The sequence below is a fragment of the Syngnathoides biaculeatus genome, chromosome 18, assembly GCF_019802595.1.
Source record: "Syngnathoides biaculeatus isolate LvHL_M chromosome 18, ASM1980259v1, whole genome shotgun sequence".
Classification (NCBI taxonomy): domain Eukaryota; kingdom Metazoa; phylum Chordata; class Actinopteri; order Syngnathiformes; family Syngnathidae; genus Syngnathoides; species Syngnathoides biaculeatus.
The window spans coordinates 18252339-18272986 of record NC_084657.1 but is presented as its reverse complement, the minus strand read 5'-3'; the positions used below and the strand labels follow the sequence as shown (position 1 = coordinate 18272986).

The 20648-nt window shown below is 40.2% G+C and overlaps 1 protein-coding gene across 3 annotated transcripts in view; it reads left to right on the top strand.

Annotated features, from left to right (window-relative positions):
• The window catches only part of aff4 (AF4/FMR2 family, member 4), a 47503-nt gene extending 27174 nt beyond the window's left edge, over positions 1-20329 (top strand). For 2 of the 3 annotated variants that reach the window (XM_061803483.1, XM_061803481.1), the window contains exons 4-21: positions 282-320; positions 464-550; positions 820-847; positions 1553-1616; positions 1725-1817; positions 1990-2134; positions 3231-3978; positions 4074-4225; positions 4307-4389; positions 4567-4801; positions 5215-5312; positions 5587-5650; positions 7452-7588; positions 7668-7739; positions 10262-10355; positions 10488-10531; positions 10632-10855; positions 12776-20329. In XM_061803483.1, coding sequence (XP_061659467.1) covers positions 282-320; positions 464-550; positions 820-847; positions 1553-1616; positions 1725-1817; positions 1990-2134; positions 3231-3978; positions 4074-4225; positions 4307-4389; positions 4567-4801; positions 5215-5312; positions 5587-5650; positions 7452-7588; positions 7668-7739; positions 10262-10355; positions 10488-10531; positions 10632-10855; positions 12776-12903 — 2535 coding nt within the window. In that variant the 3' untranslated portion in view covers positions 12904-20329. Of the gene's footprint in view, positions 1-281; positions 321-463; positions 551-819; positions 848-1552; positions 1617-1724; positions 1818-1989; positions 2135-3230; positions 3979-4073; positions 4226-4306; positions 4390-4566; positions 4802-5214; positions 5313-5586; positions 5651-7451; positions 7589-7667; positions 7740-8823; positions 8998-10261; positions 10356-10487; positions 10532-10631; positions 10856-12775 lie in introns of those variants that run through there. The other variant, XM_061803484.1, reaches the window with a different exon arrangement.
• Positions 20330-20648: the final 319 nt, after the last annotated feature.

Here is a 20648-nt window from a genome sequence, read left to right as displayed (position 1 = left end):
TCACGTGGTTTTGGAGGAGCATGTCAATGTGGCACAAATGAATCAAATCCACGTTTATAAATGACCCAATGATAAAAGCTCTTGCGAGAGATGCGAGTCTAAACATCACATCAAAGAACGCAACGTCTGTATGAATGCCTGGCCACCCCAGACTTCTTTCTAGATGCGAGCAGATTCAGTGATATGTACTAATCAAAGCCAAGGTACTTTTCCATATACAGTATTAAAATTTAGATGAGCAATCCAATTAGAGAAAAGCTCATTTGTGTTTCTATTTTTAGGGATCTGGAGATTCTAACTGCGTTGACGAGATTTTAAAGGTATGTCTATACAAGTTATTTTATATTTAGAGGACAAACCCACGGTCTTGTCAGTAGAAGTGAAAGGTTTAGCAATGCATACACCATATGGCTCATTTGCACATATGCCCCCTCCCCAAGTATGTGTGTTTTCTTTATACCAGGAAATGACTCAGTCCTGGCCCCCTCCATTGACAGCAATCCACACCCCCTGCAAGACAGAGCCCTCCAAGTTTCCATTCCCAACCAAGGTAGGTATTGCCCAAGAACTTCTTTAGATTCAATGTCTTGAGTATGCTTTATATGGTTAAATAATTTCAGTGCTCTGGTTCTAGTTTGAAAAACACATGCACAGAAAATCTTAATCTTTTTTTCTTTAAGCAGCACATTATAGTGATGAGACTTACTACTTTAAAACACTTGGCTGTTTAGTGAATGTGAGCAGATTTGACAGACATAAGGATTAGTAACTAAAAAGGTCATAAAAATAATACGGAATGTTTTTTTTTTCCACCCACAGGATTCTCACTCATTCTCAAGTGGACAGAGTGAGTAATAACACGATTCATTCATGTTAAGCTGGGGACAAAAACCAGAGGGGCGATAAAGTCAATGATTTTACTGTTCTACAAGTCTCTGTCTGCAATGCAATGTCAGTTAATAATGTTTTCAAAGGTAGTGTAATGAAATACAAAGAATAAGAGGTAATACAATATGGGCAATGTTTAAGTAACATTTCAGTAGCGGTACCCAACAAGCAAGTTTGCAAACGGACAGTTGCTCAGCTGTTTTTTTGTTGTTGTTGCATAGATGCTACTGACGCACACACACTGGCAAAAATTAATTTATTAATTGACCACTAATCGACCATCCAATTAATTGATTGTAATTAATATATTACCCCCCCCCCAGCCCTTCCAGTGGCCAACGCAAGAGCACCAAAGATTTTACAGGGGGTCGAAAGGATTGAACGCATTTACATTCATTTCAATATGGAACATTTATTTGAGATAAGAATGTTTGAGTTTCAAGTGTGGTAACAGAACAAACTCAACTTGTAAATCAAGGCACCACTGTATAGCATTCCTAACTGTCACATAAGTCTGACTTTTGAGGTGTTTTTCCCTAAACCTGTTTATAGTTGAACTCAGTATGTTACTACTTCAGGGGCATTCAATGTTAGAGTTTCCACTTTGTGTGTTTGTTTATATTATCGTGCCTTACTTAAATACAATGCAATTTGTGGTTTACAGAGAGAGGCAGTTCTTCCAAGAGCTCAAGTAGCCATCAGTCCAAAACTTGTGATGACCAACCAACGTATGTATTTAAACTACACCCCTACATTCTCTTTGTGACCTACACGTGTATTGGTAGTTCACCCAAACCAGAGGCCCCATCTTAAAACATATCGTTCCTATACATTAGTATGCTGGAAGATGACCTCAAGCTCAGCAGCAGCGAGGATAGTGATGGAGAACAGGACTCTGCCAAGAATACCTCAAGAAACACATCAGCAAGGTTAGAGCTTCAGGACATCACTGTGGCACAACATGCAATCTCGTGTTAAAAAAAAGTCACAGTGGAAGAAAGAGGGATTTATATCTATTTTGTTATGTAATTTCTATACTTGGCTCACACCATTTACATGCTATATAATGTCATTTTGACTCTTTTATTCACCCCTTGGCAGCCATAACAGTGAAGGAGCCGAGCAGTCAAGAGATGACTCGAGCAGCCACAGTGGCTCAGAAAGCAGCTCAGGTTCAGACAGCGAGAGTGAGAGCAGCACGACGGACAGCGAGGCCAACGAGCCCCCACGTCCCGCTTCTCCTGAGGTGGATACCTATAAGTTGTAAATTAACATACACGCAGACACTTTTGCCCACTAAGAAAAGAGATCGCAAGACATGGGGTCCTAAATTTATGAGAGTTCTCTTCTTACTTTGACAACAAAACCTGAAATTGTACATACTGTGATGGAACCCGATGTAGTCAATCCCTAACTCATGCTAATGCAGTAGTAAATTGATAAGTACTGGAAATATTTTTCTGAAAAACACTTGTGGGCCATAAATATTAGGCATGTTCCCAGTTTTGATGCCTCGTCTTCCAGCTGCGAAGAAGTGGTGAAAACAATGAACAAGAGGCGTAACCCAATGAAGAAGCACAATGACAATAACGTGCTTGTGCCCGAGGCAGCGGTAGACGAAAGTGTGTCTTAACTTTGTTAAAATGATGACCAGTTGTCAGTTGGGCACTTGAACACTTGGAATAAGGTTGTACTGTGCAAAGAAGGCTTTCACGATGTATAGCGTCTGACACGAGCCGAGCTTTAGCCAACACCGCATAGAGCTTCAGTGAAGTCAACTCTGTCATCTGAGACAATAAAATAGGTTGATGCAAACATTGCATTTATTTTAGTCTTCAATGAATTGGGCCAAAATTCATATAAACATTGTCTTACAGTATCCCAAACAACTAACCTTGTTCCTCATTGGTAGGTAGGGAAAGGAATCAGCATTTTATAGCATTTTGTTCCATTCATTAAAGAAAAAAAAACTGTGGTGTGAAGTTACTTATCCTTCCTAAATAGTTGTGTACCCTTCAAAATAAAAGGCTACAAGCTTAAGAAGTCAAGTTAAAACTCATAAAACATTTGATGTTATTAAGCACCCCCCAAAAACTATTTTAACAATCCTTCTTGATGAAACATTAATTAGTAAATATTAAGACAATTGGGTTAGTTCCACACACTGCCTTTCATTTCATATAGTTGATATTTATTCTCTTATTCTTAGTCCCTTTTACCCTGTTGTTGTTGTTTTCTAGTTTGTTTCTTTTATATCAAAATGTCAAAAAGCAAGGAGTAATAAGCCTTTTCGTCACTAACATGAACTCAAGTCCATCTCTTGGGTGTTTTTCTCCTCATAGCCCGAACAACCAATGGCTAACAAGTGGCAGCTGGACAACTGGTTCAAGAAGGCAGCCCCGCCATCGCCGTTGGATAACAATAATGTTCAAACTAAGAGCAAAAAGGAGGGCAGAGACAACAGCTCAGGGCGCGGCTACAGCAGCCAGGGAGGTGGATCGAAAGATTCCTCATCAACGGGCCCAAGTAGGGACCTTCGGGCAGCACAAAAGGGTGCAGAGAGTGGCCGTGGTAGGCAGAAATCACCAGCTCAGAGTGAGAGCAGCACAGGGAACCGGAGGCCCGTGGGGAAGAAACAGCCTAAAAAGTCTGAAAAGCCCACTGTGTTGGAGGAGCCCAAAGGAGGGCTGAGGGTGGAAAGCGAGCCAGCACCTGAGATCCCCCCTCATCGACCCAAAGCGGCCACCAAGGGTTCTCGCAAGCCCAGCATCAAAAAGGAACCCAAATCCTCTCCCCGGCCCACTCCAGCTGTCCTTGCCGCTGCCGTAGACAAGCGCAAGGCCAAAACAAGTTCAAAATCAACACGCGAGAAGTCTCGGGAGTTTGTTGACACGGACTCCTCGTCATCTGACTCAGAGGGAAATGACAGCATCCCTTCATCCTCACAGACGCCAAAGTACACAGAGAGCATCAGGACGCCAGTGTGCGTGTTCTCCCCAATGGAGGAAAAGGAGCTGCTGTCTCCGCTAAGTGACCCTGAGGAGCGCTATACCTCCAGGCAACCACCACAGGTTTTAATTGTCAAGATAGGTCAGTTTACATGTATTGTGACCCATTAAAAGACAACAAAATTCCCGTTACATTCTTATGAACAAATTAAATCCTACCCTTCTCATCTACGATAGATCTCAGTTTGCTATCGAGGATCCCTGGACGCCCATACAAAGAACCCGCAGAGATAAAAGTGGAGCGGGATGACTCCCAAGACAGAGACAGCAAAGACTTCAACAAGCAAAGCTCAGAGAAGAGCTCAAGCAAGGCCAAGAGGAAGCATAAGGTTTGGGAGGTTGTCAACTATTCTACTGGCCTTCTGTTGCACTGGTATTTGTGTCATCTCATGTAATTGTATCTTTTTTAGAATGACGAAGAAGGCACCAAACTGGACAGCAAGCGAAGCAAGCTGGAGGAAAAGTCTCAGTCTCATAAAAGCAGCAGTAAAGAGTAAGTGTTTTTATTGGCGGCTACTGTAAACACTTCATGAGGTATTTTATTTTCAAAGAGATTTTTGCAGTTAGTTTCAAAATGAACCCGATAACTTTCACACATTATTGAAATCACAGTATAAAAATTTAGTTAGGTTGACCAACCCTATCAAAGAGGAAGTTTGCATGCCATTAGGTCAAAGAGGTCTTTGGAGAAGAAAGAGGAGCCCGTGCCCTCTCCGTCCATTGTGGGCCTACAGCGAACGCCGAAAGCTGAACATCCAAGTCGAAAGAGGACGGTCAGCCAGTCCTCCACGTCTCTGTCAAGTGGGGCTGGCAGTGGCAAGGAGGGCGGCCACAGCACTAAGAGCACCTCCAACTCCAAACACAGAAAAGGGGAAGACAAGGGACGCAGCACTCGGGATGGCAAGGTGTGTGGAAATATTATCTGGTGGGAATAGCGTGAGTACCGATATAAGCCTTGTGGATACTTAACCATATCTTATCAGAGATTGACTTTTTTAAGGTGTGGGCAGCGTTGAATTGATCCCCACTCAGTGATGGTGTCGGTACATGCCCTGCAACTGACTGGCGACCAGTTCGACCAGTTCAGGGTGTAGTCTGCCTTTCGCCTGAAGTCAGCTGGGATAGGCTCCAGCACTCCAGCGACCCTTGTGAGGATAATGGGCTTTGAAAATGGACGGATAGATTAAATCATGTGTAGCAAATATGCATTCAAATGTCCTCTTTCCTTCTCTCATTCTTCTCCATTTTATCCCTCATTTCAAACATTAAGACAATCTCCCCTGAAACTCTATCCTCACTTGCTTAATGTTTCTTGAAGGAGAAGTCCTCCAAGGGATGTGATAACCAGCTGGCCGTGCCCCCACTCTCTACTGATGGTTCCAAGTTGCAAAGATCCAAGCTGCCATTTGAAGACAGGTGAGACGCTTCAGGCGGGCTCTTATGTCCTAAAAGGCAATTTATGGATGTCTTTACACAAGGCTGAGCGATGCCTTCAAGATCATAAACACAAAGGAAAATGATTGTTGTATTCATTCAGTTGTTATACATGGAAACAAGGTTATTATTAATGTTTAAGTACTTTTAAAATAATAATATCAATTATATATCAAGAGACATTTCGGTTAAATCGACATGGGCAAGACTTGGAATATTAAACGTTTGTCTGTTGATGTTTTTTTTTTTTTTTCAGGGCCCATTCAGCAGATCATTACTTACAAGAAGCCAAGAAACTTAAACACAATGCTGATGCACTGGTAAGAACTCAACACATCACATCTTAATCAAGGGTTGGGAAAATATGGGCTGCTGGCATGTGTACAGGAGCTCTTTCTTGTATTTCCGCCTTAATCAAGAGTGTCGTAAATTATTTGGTCCTAATATTGGTTAAGAGCTTTTTATTAGGGCTGTACCAAAAAGTAAGTCATCCAAAAATGTAGACTGAAAAAGTGCATTTTCCATTTTTGGCTGAAGACCTCAGTCTCCGAGACAAGACGGCTGAAACTGGATGTTGTGATGACTCCATCTAAAACTGTCACCACCAGTGCCCCAGGTCCCGACAAGTTACTACTAGTGAGCTAACGGGGCTAAACACAATGCAGAGTCTCCGAGGCAAATGTTTGCTTCACATCCAGTGTCTACACAGCAGTTGTCCTTATTCATTAGGTCTGTGACTGCGAATAAGCCAGACTGCTGACAAGTATCTTTATCATGAAGTGAGGACAAGGAGTAATTAACAGCAGAAAGACGGAGAAGCCATGCTAATTGTTAACCTATCGTGACATGTAGTACTAAAAGACCAAAAGAAGTGATTCGGTGATCAAGTACATTTGTCACATAGGTCTGACTGAAACTGCATTATCGCAGAGAGTAACGAATGCTGAAAAGTAAAATAGCAGGGAAATTAGTGTAGAGAAAATACTGCACAGGACACCGTCTGAAACTGGAAACTAATTTGTACGTTGCTGTGTACATAACCACTACGAGCAGAGGCCTATAAATTTAAAGGTGTATTATTATAATAAATATTCGTAAGATAACCTTTATTAGTACAACTGTGGGGAAATCTACATGATTTCAGCACCAATGCTGAGTTTCAGTCTTTGACTTTCGATGTGTTTAATCTGATTAAATATACAGTCATTGTGATTTGACGCCCCGTCATATATTTGCCATCGCACTCGCAAATCTCCACAGTCGAGCACGAAAAATCATGCGCGAAAAATTTGTTACGTGTAGAAATACATAGATATTGAAAGATGTCGGTTATTTTTAGTCTTGACCAATGTTCTCTCTAAGCTGTGCCACTGCGCACTTGTTGCACACTTTCAGAGCACATGAAAACCGATCCAGCACGGTGAGCCACAGCCTTATTTTTTAACACGGAAGCACAGTCTCTAACAACGAGCTGCTGCTCAGCCTGCTTCTACTTCCTAGTTTACCTGGCACCGCCCCCCTCCCCTCTTAAAGACGTACACTCATAATTACAAACAGAACACACACGTGCAACTTTATATCTGCGGGCATGACTAGTGGACCACACCCGATTATAGTTTCTTTATTATGGTTGAAAACAAAATCTGTCAGGGGTAATTATTTCATCGATGCAGATTTTTTGATGACGGCATGTTGACATCTCATACTTTGTGTCACCTTGCGATTTCATCCACCATTACAACGCTGATGCAGTAAATATATTAAAATACTATATATTGAAGCTATGCTGTATTAGTTATTATAGTTATAGGTTATATTTTCATGCATGTCTAGTTTTGTACATTCCTTTATCTACTTCAATGAATGAGGGCCTTTTCCACCCCTGTTGTAACTTGTTCATGCAAGACAACATCCCAAGAGACTTTACATTTAGCTCAAGAGCCTAATAAGAAAATATGTCCATATTGTATTTGGTTAAGAAGACTTTCTCTTCGACTTTGAGGGATTCCTTTTTGCAAAAAAAAGCAAAAATGAATGCGATTTTACTGAGGACATAATACAAGGAGCGTGTCTGTGTGTGTCTTCTGCACCAAACATTTGTTTCATTTCATGTCAATTTAGCTAGACCGTTTTGAGAAGGCCATTTACTACCTGGACGCTGTGGTATCTTTCATCGAGTGTGGCAACGCCCTCGAGAAGAGCGCCCAGGAAGCCAAGTCTCCTTTTCCCATGTATGCTGAAACTGTGGAGCTTATCAAGTAAGACCAAAGCAAAGTTTAATCTTAACATAAAACTGTTTATCCTATCATCTTATACATGTTATGTCTGTACACTCAGGTACACAATGAAGTTAAAGAGCTACATGGCCCCTGATGCAACTTCAGCCGACAAGCGGGTAGCTGTTCTGTGGTTGGTATTCTGACTTAAATTCATGTTGTCACAATGTTAGCTGCTCTTTCCACTTACAATCCTCTTTTACACAGTGATGCCAATATTTATCCACATTTACTTTTTACGCAGAATTCAGGGAATTGGAGTTATTGCTATAAGGGTGCAGTAAACAGAAGTGTGACTACTTCAGTATCCGAGTCAATGTCAAAATAACTGTCAGACACAAAAGTGTGTGTGTGTGTGGGGGGGGGGTGACTAGACTGGGACGGCTGATGATCTTTTTTTTAAAAAAGGCAAAGGAAAAAAACGTTTACACAGCTGTTGCGGATTCGAACATTGAGATAATTAGCTGCATAACTAATGTCTGGGACAGATTCCAACACAAACGAGTGTAGCCTTCCCCACTATCAGTATCTGATAGCACTCCTGAATCCCGCAAATTTGCAAGACAACTTGAACTCCCTATCCTCAGTAGACACAGGACAGCATGCTCTGAAAAAACAAGGAACAAGCTGTCTTAAATGGCTGGTGTGAAAAAAAAACATCTACACGACCACAAACAACACAACCTCCTGAGGAAATTCCACAATGGGCTTCATCACCCCGTGATGTGCCAAGGTTATCATTTTTATCCATTTATTTATTTATTTATTGGGGGGGGGGGGTTAAACCGAGCTAGTGGGTGTCACCCATTTAGTTCCCTATTTGAGTTATTCTGCCCCAATTGAGTGGTTCTGAGAAGTGGTAATTGTGTTGGTACCTTTTGATAATAGAAACACAAAAACACACATGTAAGTTTTTCTGCTTGGTGGAATCAATTTAAAACAGGCTGATTCTTGCCGGTAAGTGTGCGCTGGTGGATCTTCGCCCAACCTCACTGGTCATTGTAGGGGTGCAGAATGTGGTTATTATGTTAATTTGTGTTACTTGATCATGGTGCACATTTACAGTATACAGTGTTCCCTCGCTGCAATGCGGTTCACTTTACGCAACCTCGGTGTTACAGGTTTTTTGTGTGTGTGTGTGTGTGTGTGTAATTTTTTACTGTGGTGCAGGCTTTTTTTTTTCCAACATATGAATGCGCATTGTGTTTTGGATCCAGATTCATTATGGGATTCCCTACATTGTGTTCTGCATCCGGATTGGCTAAGCGACTGCAGCCCATTGTCAACCGCCCTAAGTACTGGGACCAGGGGGGGGTGACCAGCAAATCCCGCAGCGTTCTGATGCACCTGCACAACGCGTCACAAATTTATAGAAAGCCTCCTCAACTAGGGCATTTTGCCACACCTGCCATCACATTGCGGCTTTGTAGAAAGCACCAAAATGGTCTCAGCACTTAAGGCATGCGATCGCGCCGGTGCACCACTCCCATGCGGCAGCCCTCGAATTTCGCTGCTGAGCTCAGTGGAGTTCGCTGAAGTTTATTGGCCATGGTTGTCAACCGATCAAAGCTTTGTCCACACCGCGTGGGCGGCCGGCGGGCCCCGCGCCATCTCGGCGAACCTGCACAACACGTCGCGGCGTCAATTCTTAAACATAATCAAATGACAATGGCATGTCTGTTTATAAGAATGTCCTCGCCCAGAAGAAGAAGGAGCGCCGACTACGACCCATAGCTATGTTTTTCAATCGCAAAAAGACACCTGCACCAAAGTGCTTCAGTGGAAAAACACTACAACAGAGCTGTGCCAATCTGCCTGTAAAATACACTTCAGTTGCTGTAATTCCTTGCATTCAACCTCATAGATTGATCATTAAAATTAAATTTGCTTCTAAAATCTATAGTATTTTTCTTTTCATATGAAAGTTCTTCTACCCGGTCCTGAATAAAGTGGAAGAAAATGGATGGTGGCACATTTATACATTATTTTTCAAATAAATGTTTCAGCCTCAAACAGGTTTGGGGCTTGAGTTTCATTCTAGAATACAGCACTATACTTTTATTTAATCTACAGTGAGTGTTTTACCGAGAGAAATGTGAGAAAATGTTAGTACCTGTCTGAGAAAACTTTTAAAGTCTGGTTAAGGGTTTAACAGCCTTAACAAATATATTACAAATGAAAAAAAACACTCTTTAAACAAAAAAGACAGTTTAACCTGAAAAACATACTGATTACTTTCAGTTAAAAAAAAAAACAATCTGTAAACAAAAAACATGCACTGTAAATGAAAACAAATCAATAAATAAACATCCTGTAAATGAAAAAAATATATAATGAATGAAAATAAATGGGGAAAAATGCACTTCTATTACACAGGTTTCAATTAATTCTGGTATTTTTTGGAATGTATCCTCTGTGTTAATCGAGGGAACACTGGAATAACACATTTTGCTCAGAGACCTTGGAAAATATAGACTAAAGATTTATAGATACACTAAAGATTTTGTTAATTTCACACTTGATTGGTGGGCAAGGACTCCAGAGATCCAACTCTTTGTATACAATGAATAACTCAATTTTCCATAAGATGTCCCCTTTAAGTCATTCAGGTGTTCTATTGTTCTTTCATTTTAACACTGAACCCTTTTTTTCCAGCCTACGATGTCAGTCTTTGCTCCACTTGCGGTTATTCAAGTTGAGGAAAGACAGTGCTCTAAAATACTCCAAAACACTTACAGAGCAATTAAAGGTACTTCTTGTCACTACAACTTCAACTTTGGTTTCCCTTACCACTTAAAACCCCAGACTCACATTTACAAAAAATATACTGAATGTAAATTCATGCTTTCTTACTCTGTAATGTTCTTCCTCCACTAACCAGAACTCTCTGAGTAACACCCAGGCTCCCTCTCCTGGAATGGGAAAGTAAGTTCACCCAGCTTCTATGTAGTTGCATTCAAGTTAGAAATTCTATTTTCAACAGTTACAATTTACCTAAACATTGTTTCTTCTTCTTCATACATAGCAAGGCAGTGGGAATGCCTTCGCCAGTGTCCCCCAAGCTGTCTCCAGGCACGGCAGGCGGTTACTCGTCGGTCAGCAGCAGCAGCAGCAACAGCACTGGCTCATCTGTTACTATACCTCAGCGCATCCACCAGATGGCTGCCAGCTATGTGCAGGTCACCTCCAACTTCCTGTACGCCACTGAGGTGTGGGACCAGGCAGAGCAGCTGGCCAAGGAGCAGAAAGGTCAGGCATTATACATTTCTACATTTTTATGCTTTTTTTTCCCCCTTTTAAATGAGGGCAGTACTTTACAAGTGCACTTTATCTTTTTCACGCACGGATATGGTTGGCCTAAAATTATCAGTGAAATAAACCATATAACAATGTACTGATCATAAATTCACAATTTATAATGAAGAATATGAATACATAAAACAATTGATTCACTCAGAGCTATTTAAGGTGTAATTTCAGGGTTTTATGAAGTGTCCTTGGACACTACTGTCTATAAATCCATCCATTTTCTTAGCCACTTATCCTCACGAGGGTCATGGGAGTGCTGGAGCCTATCGCACCTGTCACCGGGCAGGAGGCAGCAGGGTGCATCCTGAACTGGTTGCCAGCCAATCACAGGGCATATTGAGACAAACAACTGCACTCACAATCACACCTTGGGGGGCAATTTAGCGTGTCCAATTAATGTTGCATGTTTTTGGGATGTGGGAGGAAACCGGATTGCCCGGAGAAAACCCACGCCGACACGGTGAGGACATACAAACTCCACAAAGGAGGGTCAGGCATTGTGAGGCCGTTTTCCAGCTGCTCCACCATGCCGCCTCTATAAATCTATTATTTTGATAAAGATTTGTGAATAAATACTTATATTTAACAATACTAAAATACCATAACTCATAAAGTCCAAATTCAGCATATTCCATAAAAAGTAAGTTTCTTTCGGCTTGTCCCTTTCGGGGTCGCCACAGCGTGTCATCTCAGATGAACGCACATATATGTTTGGCACAATTTTTACGCCGGATGCCGTTCCTGACACAACCCTTCTCAGCCATGCATGTGGTAAAAATTTTCTCAGTCCTCATATTGTAATAAGACTCATCATTTTAATATTAAGAGCTTGGAGCAGAAGGCTGTGCACCCTAATCGAACGTTTTCTAATTAATGAGTTTATATTGCACCTTTAAAAACACGTTCACAAAGTGCTTTGACAGACAGTGTAGAGCACAGTTCACACCAAATAAAGTAAGTTCTTTCTTTGGCACTAGTTTCTGCCGCCATTTCATGCACTGCTAAGTATCACAGTTCTAAAAGGCAAGAAAAGCTCATATGTTGGCTGTCAAGTCTGAGCCACAGTAAGCACGGGAACATCTGCATCAACAGTTTGAATAATGTTTCTGTGATGGCCATTTGTTGCTGCATGGAAAACATTTAAGAGCATGAATGTCGTCATGCATCTTGGAGTCATTGCTTGCTATCGACCTCCATATCATTATTGATATTGTGGTATTTGTCCTCCTGCACAAATGAGCATCTGAGAGCAAGGCAACCAATTCAGTCTTATTGCTCTCTGTTCCAAGAAAGTTTGGGCAGTTATTGGGAATGCCTGTAGGTTGGAACACAATGGACGCAGTATTGAATGCACATCTCTAAACCCCTGTCCCACCCAAGCTTTCCTCTTGTAGCAGCTTTCAGAGGTTCCAACCAGTAGCTGTTCCACACAAGATGAAATCTGCACACAATTTCAGATTTTCTGGTGACTTTTGTAATGAAGATGAGATGGGAGTAGTTAGTTATGGAAGTTTTTTTTTTCCCCCCAAACTTACTTTCACCATCTGCATTAGTGGAGGTAACTTTCACTATGACAGAGTATGCACGATGAAGGCCGGAATCAGATCACTGTTCAGTCCCAGTCACAGATTGAGACCTCCCCTATCATGTCCTGTTTGAGGAATACCAATTTCAGTTTTACTGTTGTTATACTAAGACTGACCTCAGAGAGGCAGCATGACACCATATGTCATCGAGACTGCTGGAAAATGCAAAGAAGGAAGTAGGAGCTGAAAAAAATGGAAGGATAGAGGCTAATGTTGGTTATTTTGCTTGTGCCTTTACCCTGACATGGACTCATCGCTCCTTGTTTTTCTTCAGACTTCTTCCAGGAGTTGGACAAAGTGATGGGTCCTCTCATCTTCAACACCAGCAGCATGACCGACCTGGTGCGTTACACTCGGCAGGGCCTGCACTGGCTGCGACTGGACGCCAAGCTTGTTCCCTAGAGAGGACTTGCGCTTTGTATCCTCCCTTTCCCTGCACGCTGCTCTCCCACCCACACACAGCCACACCTCAGCGACAGACACACAGTCCACCTCTGAGCACACACATGCACGTGAGGATGAACATCTCAAGCATATCGCCAAATGTGTGTGCATCTCTTTTTTTTTTTTCTAATTATCTGCGCCAGTTTGCCAAACACTCAGCAAATTGAAACTATCATGGGGAGAAGCAACATGTCACTTCACATATCCGCATCTTTAGAAGGAGATGAAACATGACTTTTTCAAAAAAATCTATTTGGCCCTGAAGTGCTAGGTGATTTATTTATTATTTATTCCATGCGCTTGAGTTGGTATTACGGGCTTTTTTTTTTTTTTTAATGGTTTTAATTTCACCCCCACCAAAGTACCTCCCACGAAACACCAAAGGTGCTTTAAAAATTTCAAATGAAGGTTTTCTCTTTATATTTTTGTGCCTTCAATGTGAGCTACAGGAAAACAGAAGTCCCAGTCACCCTTCTCACACCTTATGTTTTTTGGGGGGTCATTTTCAACACTTTTTTTTTTGTTTTTTTTTTAACTTTTGGGCGACAATGTTGCGTTTGTTTTTCTTTGCAAGAGGTGTCAAGCTTTGCTTCAAACCAAGCTTCCGTGCATCTGCTTGATTTTAAATTTCCGGAGTATACCGGTTAGATCACAGCGAAGGGCTACTGTGCACAGCCGTAAATAATTTTTAGAGCATTACAATATTTAGTTTTGTACTATTGTGCTAATCCCAATTTCATGAATTAATTCAGGTGAGTGTATGAATTGCTGATGGAGTTGCGTAGGCCTCATTCAGATGGGTGTAAATGACCTCTAGATGTCAAAATTGGGTGGTTTTGAGTCTCCCAGTCTTCTTAAAACAGATCACAGTAGCGTTTCAGCGCTGCTTGAGGCCAAGGAAGTTTGTGGTTCTTCCAATCAAATTTTTTTTCCTCTGTTGCCATTGAGAAATATCCTTCAGGAAAGTCACTTCCATACACTGTTGTTTGCCCAGTGTGTATTTTTATGAGTCACTACGGGGACTGTTTTTCAGTGGTGTCTGAATTCAATGCAGTTATTTACATGAGCTTTTGAGGCGCACCCTGCTGAGAAACTGAACTGGCATCTGACGAGCGAAAGAAAGGCAGATTAGCAGTGTTGCATTTATAGCATTATAAAGAGCATTTATTTCAAATATATAGATTTTATTTATATTCCTGGGCAGATTACGCCTTTCAGATATGTTTTAAAATGATTTTGACTGGTTTTAAAGTGGAATGCAAAGTATGTGTGATTCTTTTAAATTAAAAGAATCATAATTGAGCTTGTTAATCAAGACCAGAGCAGAAATAAATGTCTGCAAGTAATGTGAGAGGATAGATTTGTGTACTGTATTTCCCGAAATAGTGGCCATCTCCACGAATAGATGCCATTTCCTCAGTTAGTTGCTGAGCGGTTCCGCTACATTAGGCAAATGAAGGCTTCATTCTCAAATGTTTGTTCATAGATTTTAAGAGTTAACTGCTAAGCCCATTTGACCTCTGTTGCTAACTAATACAACAGCACCTCCTGAAGCATACAAACTGATGAATTTAAGTGTGCAGACCTAACGCAAAGTATTAATGATCTGTCTTAAATAACAATGACCAAATAGGCAGAATAACATGATCGCCCCACAATGTTGCGTGGGTCGGTTCTGCTACGCAAGCATCTCTGTAACTTCTTTATGTTTTAAACTCCAGTTTAACGGGACATGAAATGTAAGAAGATATCGGTAATATTGTACAAATGCACGCCTCCCATTCTCTACAGTTGGGTAAATAAACACCCTTGCAGCAAATCTCTATGATTTGTTGAGATTAGGGATTGTCATAACAATAGGTTGAGAATTATGTTGAAATATATAAATTAGTGATTATGTTTTGATTTCAACCAGCAGTTATTTCAAACTTGTTACCTAGCTACACACGTATATAAAGGCTTTATCTATGGCCAATTAACCTGTAAGGACACATATTACACATTGTCAACCTCATAATAATAGCATACCGGTAATTGCCCATGTCATTTTTTTAACATTGTTGGAAAACAAAAACGACAAATTCAACAAACGAGTCCCCTTGCCTCGATTCCGCCTATGAGCTGAATGCCTGAGATTGTACACATACTTAAAGGAAAAATTATTCTTTTTAGGAAGCACATTATTGTTTATTTTTTAAGAGTTAAAAAATAGGGAATTAAATAGTATGCAAATGATTAGAAAATCTCACATCACCCATCAAACAAAAATTGAAAACCATGTACTAATTTTGCTCGTCATTATACATTGGGTGGCATAGAAATTGTATTTTTGTATTATGGTGAAATTTGTTCCGTTTTGATAAAACGGGAGTTCAACACATTTGGCAATGCCCAACAAACTGCCGTAAGAGAAAATTCCAGCAATTATCTGTCAGAAAGTTGGAGGTTGTCACTTCCACTGCCGTGAAAAAAATATTTGCCTCCTGATTTCTTATTTTTTATTTTTTTTTTTTACATATATATATATCTCTCACAAAAATTTCAAATCATCCAAAACAATTTTAACATCAGTCAGAGATGACCCAAGGAAATACAAAATGCAGTTCTGAAATGACAGTTAAATTTATTAAGGCACCAAAAAAAAAAAAAAAAAAAAAAAAAAACCTTTTCCGACCCTTATTAATGATTAAATCACAAAGTCACTGTGACTAAACACAAATTTGGGAAAAGTGAGTTCAATTTCACAACCCTCACCCCAACCTGATTACCAGCATACTTGCTTGAATGAACTTCACATAGAATCTGTCAGAGAACATGAAGTAGGCTACAAGATCTCAAGAACCAATGCATCATGTCATGATCCGATCTGGAAAAGGTTACATAGCCATTTCCAAGGCTTTGGGGCTCCAGCAAACCACTGTCAGAGCCATTATCCATAACCAATAACCAAAACTGGAGAAAACTGAGAACAGTGGCAAACCTCCCAAGACTGGACCAACTAAAATTACTCCAAGAGTGTGACGACGACTCATCCAGGAGGTCACAAAACAACTTCAAACAATATTTAAAGGCGTGCAGACCTTGTTGGCCTCAGTTAAGGTCATTGTTCAATATTCTAAAATAAGAAAGACACTGGCCAAAAATGGTATCCATGGGAAAGTTACTAGGCAAAACCCCCTGCTGTAAGCAAATAATACAAAGGCTCATCTCACATTTGCCAAAAAAAAACATCGTGATGATCCTCAAGACTTTCGGAGAAACATTCTGTGGACTGACCAGTCAAAAATAGAAGTTTTTGGTAGGTGTGCGGCCCGTTACATCTGTCCTAAAAAAAAAAAAAATGGCACAGCATTATGAATATTATGCCAACAGTTAAGCATGGTGATTGTCTGGAGCTACTTTGCTGCCTCAGCTCCAGGACAATTTGCTGTGATTGGAACAATGAATTCTGCTGTGTACCAGAAAATCCTGAAGAAGAATGTCTGGCCATCAGTTCATGCCCTCAAACTCAAGCGCTCTTGGATCATGCAGCAGGACAATGATCCAAAATACACCAGCAAGTCCACCTCTGTATGTACAGTCCCTTGTGAAAGTATTCGGCCACCTTGAACTTTTCAATCTTTCGCCACATTTCAGGCTTCAAACATAAAGATATAAAATTACAATTTTTTGTGACGAATCAACAAGTCATGAAGTGGAATGAAATTTATTGGATATTTTATACTTTTTTAACAAATATAAACCTGAAAGGTGGAGCGTGCAATATTATTCGGCCCCCTTGCATTAATACTTTGTCGCGCCACCTTTTGCTCCAATTACAGCTGCAAGTCGCTTGGGTATGTCCCATCAGTTTTGCACATCGAGAGACTAAAATTCTTGCCCATTCTTCCTTGCAAAACAGCTCAAGCTCAGTGAGGTTGGATGGAGAGCGTTTGTGAACAACAGTCTTCAGCCTGCCCACAGATTCTCGATTGGATTTGGTTCTGGACTTTGTCTTGGCATTCTAACACATGGATACGTTTATTTGTGAAGCATTCCATCGTAGATTTGGCTTTATGTTTTGGATCATTGTCCTGTTGGAAAATAAATCTCCGTCCCAGTCTCAGGGCTTTTGCAGACTCCAACAGGTTTTCTTCCAGAATGGTCCAGTATTTGGCTCCATTCATCTTCCCATCAATTTGAACCATCTTGAAGAAAAGCAGGCCCAAAACATAAGGCTGCCACCGCCATGTTTGACAGTGGGGATGGTGTGTTCAGGGTGATGAGCTGTGTTGCTTTTACACCTAACACATCGTTTTGCATTGTGGCCAAAATGTTCGATTTTGGTTTCATCTGACCAGAGCACCTTCTTCCACACATTTGGTGTGTCTCCTAGGTGGCTTGTGGTAAACTTTAAATCAGATGGCTTTCTTCTTGGCAATCTTCCATAAAGGCGAGATTTGTGCAGTCGATTGATTGTTGTCCTACGGACAGATTTTCCCACTTCAGCTGTAGATCTCTGCAGTTCATCCAGAGTGATCATGGCCCTCTTGGCTGCATCTCTGATCAGTCTTCTCCTTGTTCGAGTTGAAAGTTTAGAGGGACAGCCGGGTCTTGGTAGATTTGCAGTGGTCTGATACTCCTTCCATTTCAATATGATTGCTTGCACAGTGCTCCTTGAGATGTTTAAATCTTGGGAAATCTTTTTGCATCCAAATCTGGGTTTAAACGTCTCCACAGCAGTATCTTGGACATGCCTGGTGTGTTCCTTGGTCTTCATGATGCTCTCTGCACTTTAAACAGAACCCTGAGACTATCACAAAGCAGGTGCATTCATATGGAGACTTGATTACACACAAGTGGATTGTATTTATCATCATCAGTCAACATTGGATCATTCAGAGATCCTCACTGAACTTCAGGAGTGAGTTGGCTGCACTGAAAGCAAAGGGCCCGAATAATATTGCACGCCCCACTTTTGAGGTTTTTATTTGTTAAAAAAATTATAAAATATCTAATAAATTTTGTGTCCCACTTGTTGTTGAGTTGTGACAAAAAATGTAATTTTATACCTTTTTGTTTGAAGCCTGAAATGTGGCAAAAGGTTGAAAAGTTGAAGGGGGCTGAATACTTTCACAAGCCACAGTATATTGCTGCCAAGTTTGGCACAACCCATTATTAGCTTCAGGGGGGAATTACTTTTCCCACAGAGGGTCAGAACGGTTTGGATTTTTTTTTTTTTCTGGCCCAATAAATTCAATTGCCATTTGAAAACTGGATTTTGTATTTCATTGGGTTGTCTCTGAGTGATGTTGAAATTAGTTTGATGATTTTAAACCTTTGTGTGTGATACATATGCAAAACAAACAGAAATCAGGAAGGTGGTGAATACTTTTTCACGGCACTGTAAGCGTCTGGTGTCACAATTGCTTTTGACATAAAAGGATGGGAGAAGTATCTACGCCAAATAACATATTTTATTTTAATTTGGCACAGTTTTTCCAGCACAAGTGGTGCAAAAGGGGCAATGCTAAAAAATGTCCGGGCCAGCCTTCTAGTTGTACTTTCCAGCTCATCATTCACCTTCAGAGTAGCCCCCCCCATCATCAACCTTCACTGGCTCCCTGGCCTGACTGTTTTTTTTTTCTCTCTAACGCTTGACAAAAAAAGATGAATTATTTTTCAATCTATGCAGAATTTATTATTTACAAAAAGGATCATTTGAGACTTTATTCTTTGGCCTGTGATTTTTTTTTTTTAATATAACTTGAAAAAAAAAACAAGTGTTCAATACTTTTTTGCAAGGTAGTGTACTGGTTTTAGGTAGTACACGTTTGTGTGTATATTTTATAACAAAATAAAAAACATCATAAAAAAAAAAACAGGTGGCTTGTGCCATTCTGTACCTAAAGCTGGAAGCCACTTTTTCTCATAGGAAAATCCTCTGAGTTTTATTTTTTTGTTTTTTTTTTTTTAATTGCCAAGCCAGCCAATGTGTTCATACACTGGTACACTTTGTAAGTACAATGTATACATTGAAGCATTGTTTTTAACCCATTTTCTAATTTATTTTTCTGCCAGCCCCAGCCCTTTTTTCTGCTTGTAACATTTGATGAAACAGGATGATGTAAATATATCGGGGTGGGGGCAGGGAGGGGGGGGGTTGTTCATGAGATTTCATTGTAAGTAGTAATATTAACGAATCCAGGGTATGTTTTTTTTCCCCTCAATAGGAAGATGCTAACACTTGCATGTTTCTATTTAAATGTACAGTGTACATATGACATTTTTCGCTAAGGGTGAATTTCTACTACAGGAGGACATTTTTATTGAAATTGAATATCACTGTTAATGTATTTGTGAGACTTTTATGCACATATTCTCTCTCGCTCTATCTCTTTCTCTCTCTCACACACACATTTATCGTTTTGTCTTCAGAACTATACAAATAACGCCCAAGTCTGTGTACACTTCGGGGGTGGGGAACCTTTTTCTAGCGTGGGTCGATTTGGTCAACTAAATTTCGCAAAAAAAGAATTATGCACGTTTAATATCCATTCATTTTCTGTAGCGCTTATCCTCACTGTAGGCTGACTCTGGGCCAACTGGGCGCTAGCCAATCACAGGGCACACAAAAACATACAACCATTTAAACCTATTGGCAATTTAGTTTTCAGTCAACAGACCATGGATGTTTTTGGGATGTGGGAGGAAACCTGAGTACCCGGTAAAAAATCCGCCTGGGCACGGGGAAACATCCAAACTTCACATAAGTGAGGTCAGATTTGAATCTGGGACCTCAGAACTGAGGCAGACGTGCTAACCAGTCACCCACTGTGCCATCACCTGTCAAATATTTATTATAAAGTGCTTTTTTTTTTTTTTTTTTTACTTGCACAACAGTCGGGGTTAAATAGGAGGTTCCCCACCTCTGCTCCAGTCTTTTTCATATTTGTCTTCACTGCCATGTTATCATTTTGTCTCCTGTATTTTGTCCTCTCATTGGCCATCCTGCACGGGATGCGAATGTACAGTCTTGTCATTCCGAGAGTATTTCCTACTTTTTATGAACAATTGGTCACACAATTCTTTGAAAGAAAAGGTATTTCTCAACAGCTGTAGCAGTTTATACAGTCTCTTGTATACTTTTAAAAAGTCTCAAATGAGCAGCCTACAATATGTACCATAGTCTAAATTGGCTTAGTTTTTAAGATGAAATAGATGCTATTATACGATGGATGCAATACAATTCAAAGGTACTCTTGGAGTTTGAGCTTCAAAAACTTTAGGTCATGTAATTCAAAGAACATTCTTGTGAAGTATTAATTGTGACTAATGAGAGTCTGTCCTGAATATTCTTTGTATTTTTGTCGTATTGAGAATAAAATATATATGAATATGTTTATTAATGGTTTGTTTTGGCTTCATTTTAACATGTCTACCCATAAAAATATGAGGGCAAAGTGGTCCCATAAGATGTCTTTACATTGTTAAATTGATTTAAGAAATTACAAAACTATATTTCATTAATAATGTACATTAAATAAAGAATAAAACTGATTCATTGATTTCTCAGTTGAATTTTGAAAGAAAAAAAACTGCAATACTTGTAATTATGTATCCATTATATTTTTGATTTATATATTTTTACATTACAATCACTGCTAAGTAGAGTTCAGTTGTTTAGTTCTGTCCATCCATTTTCCTTGCCACTTATCCTCACA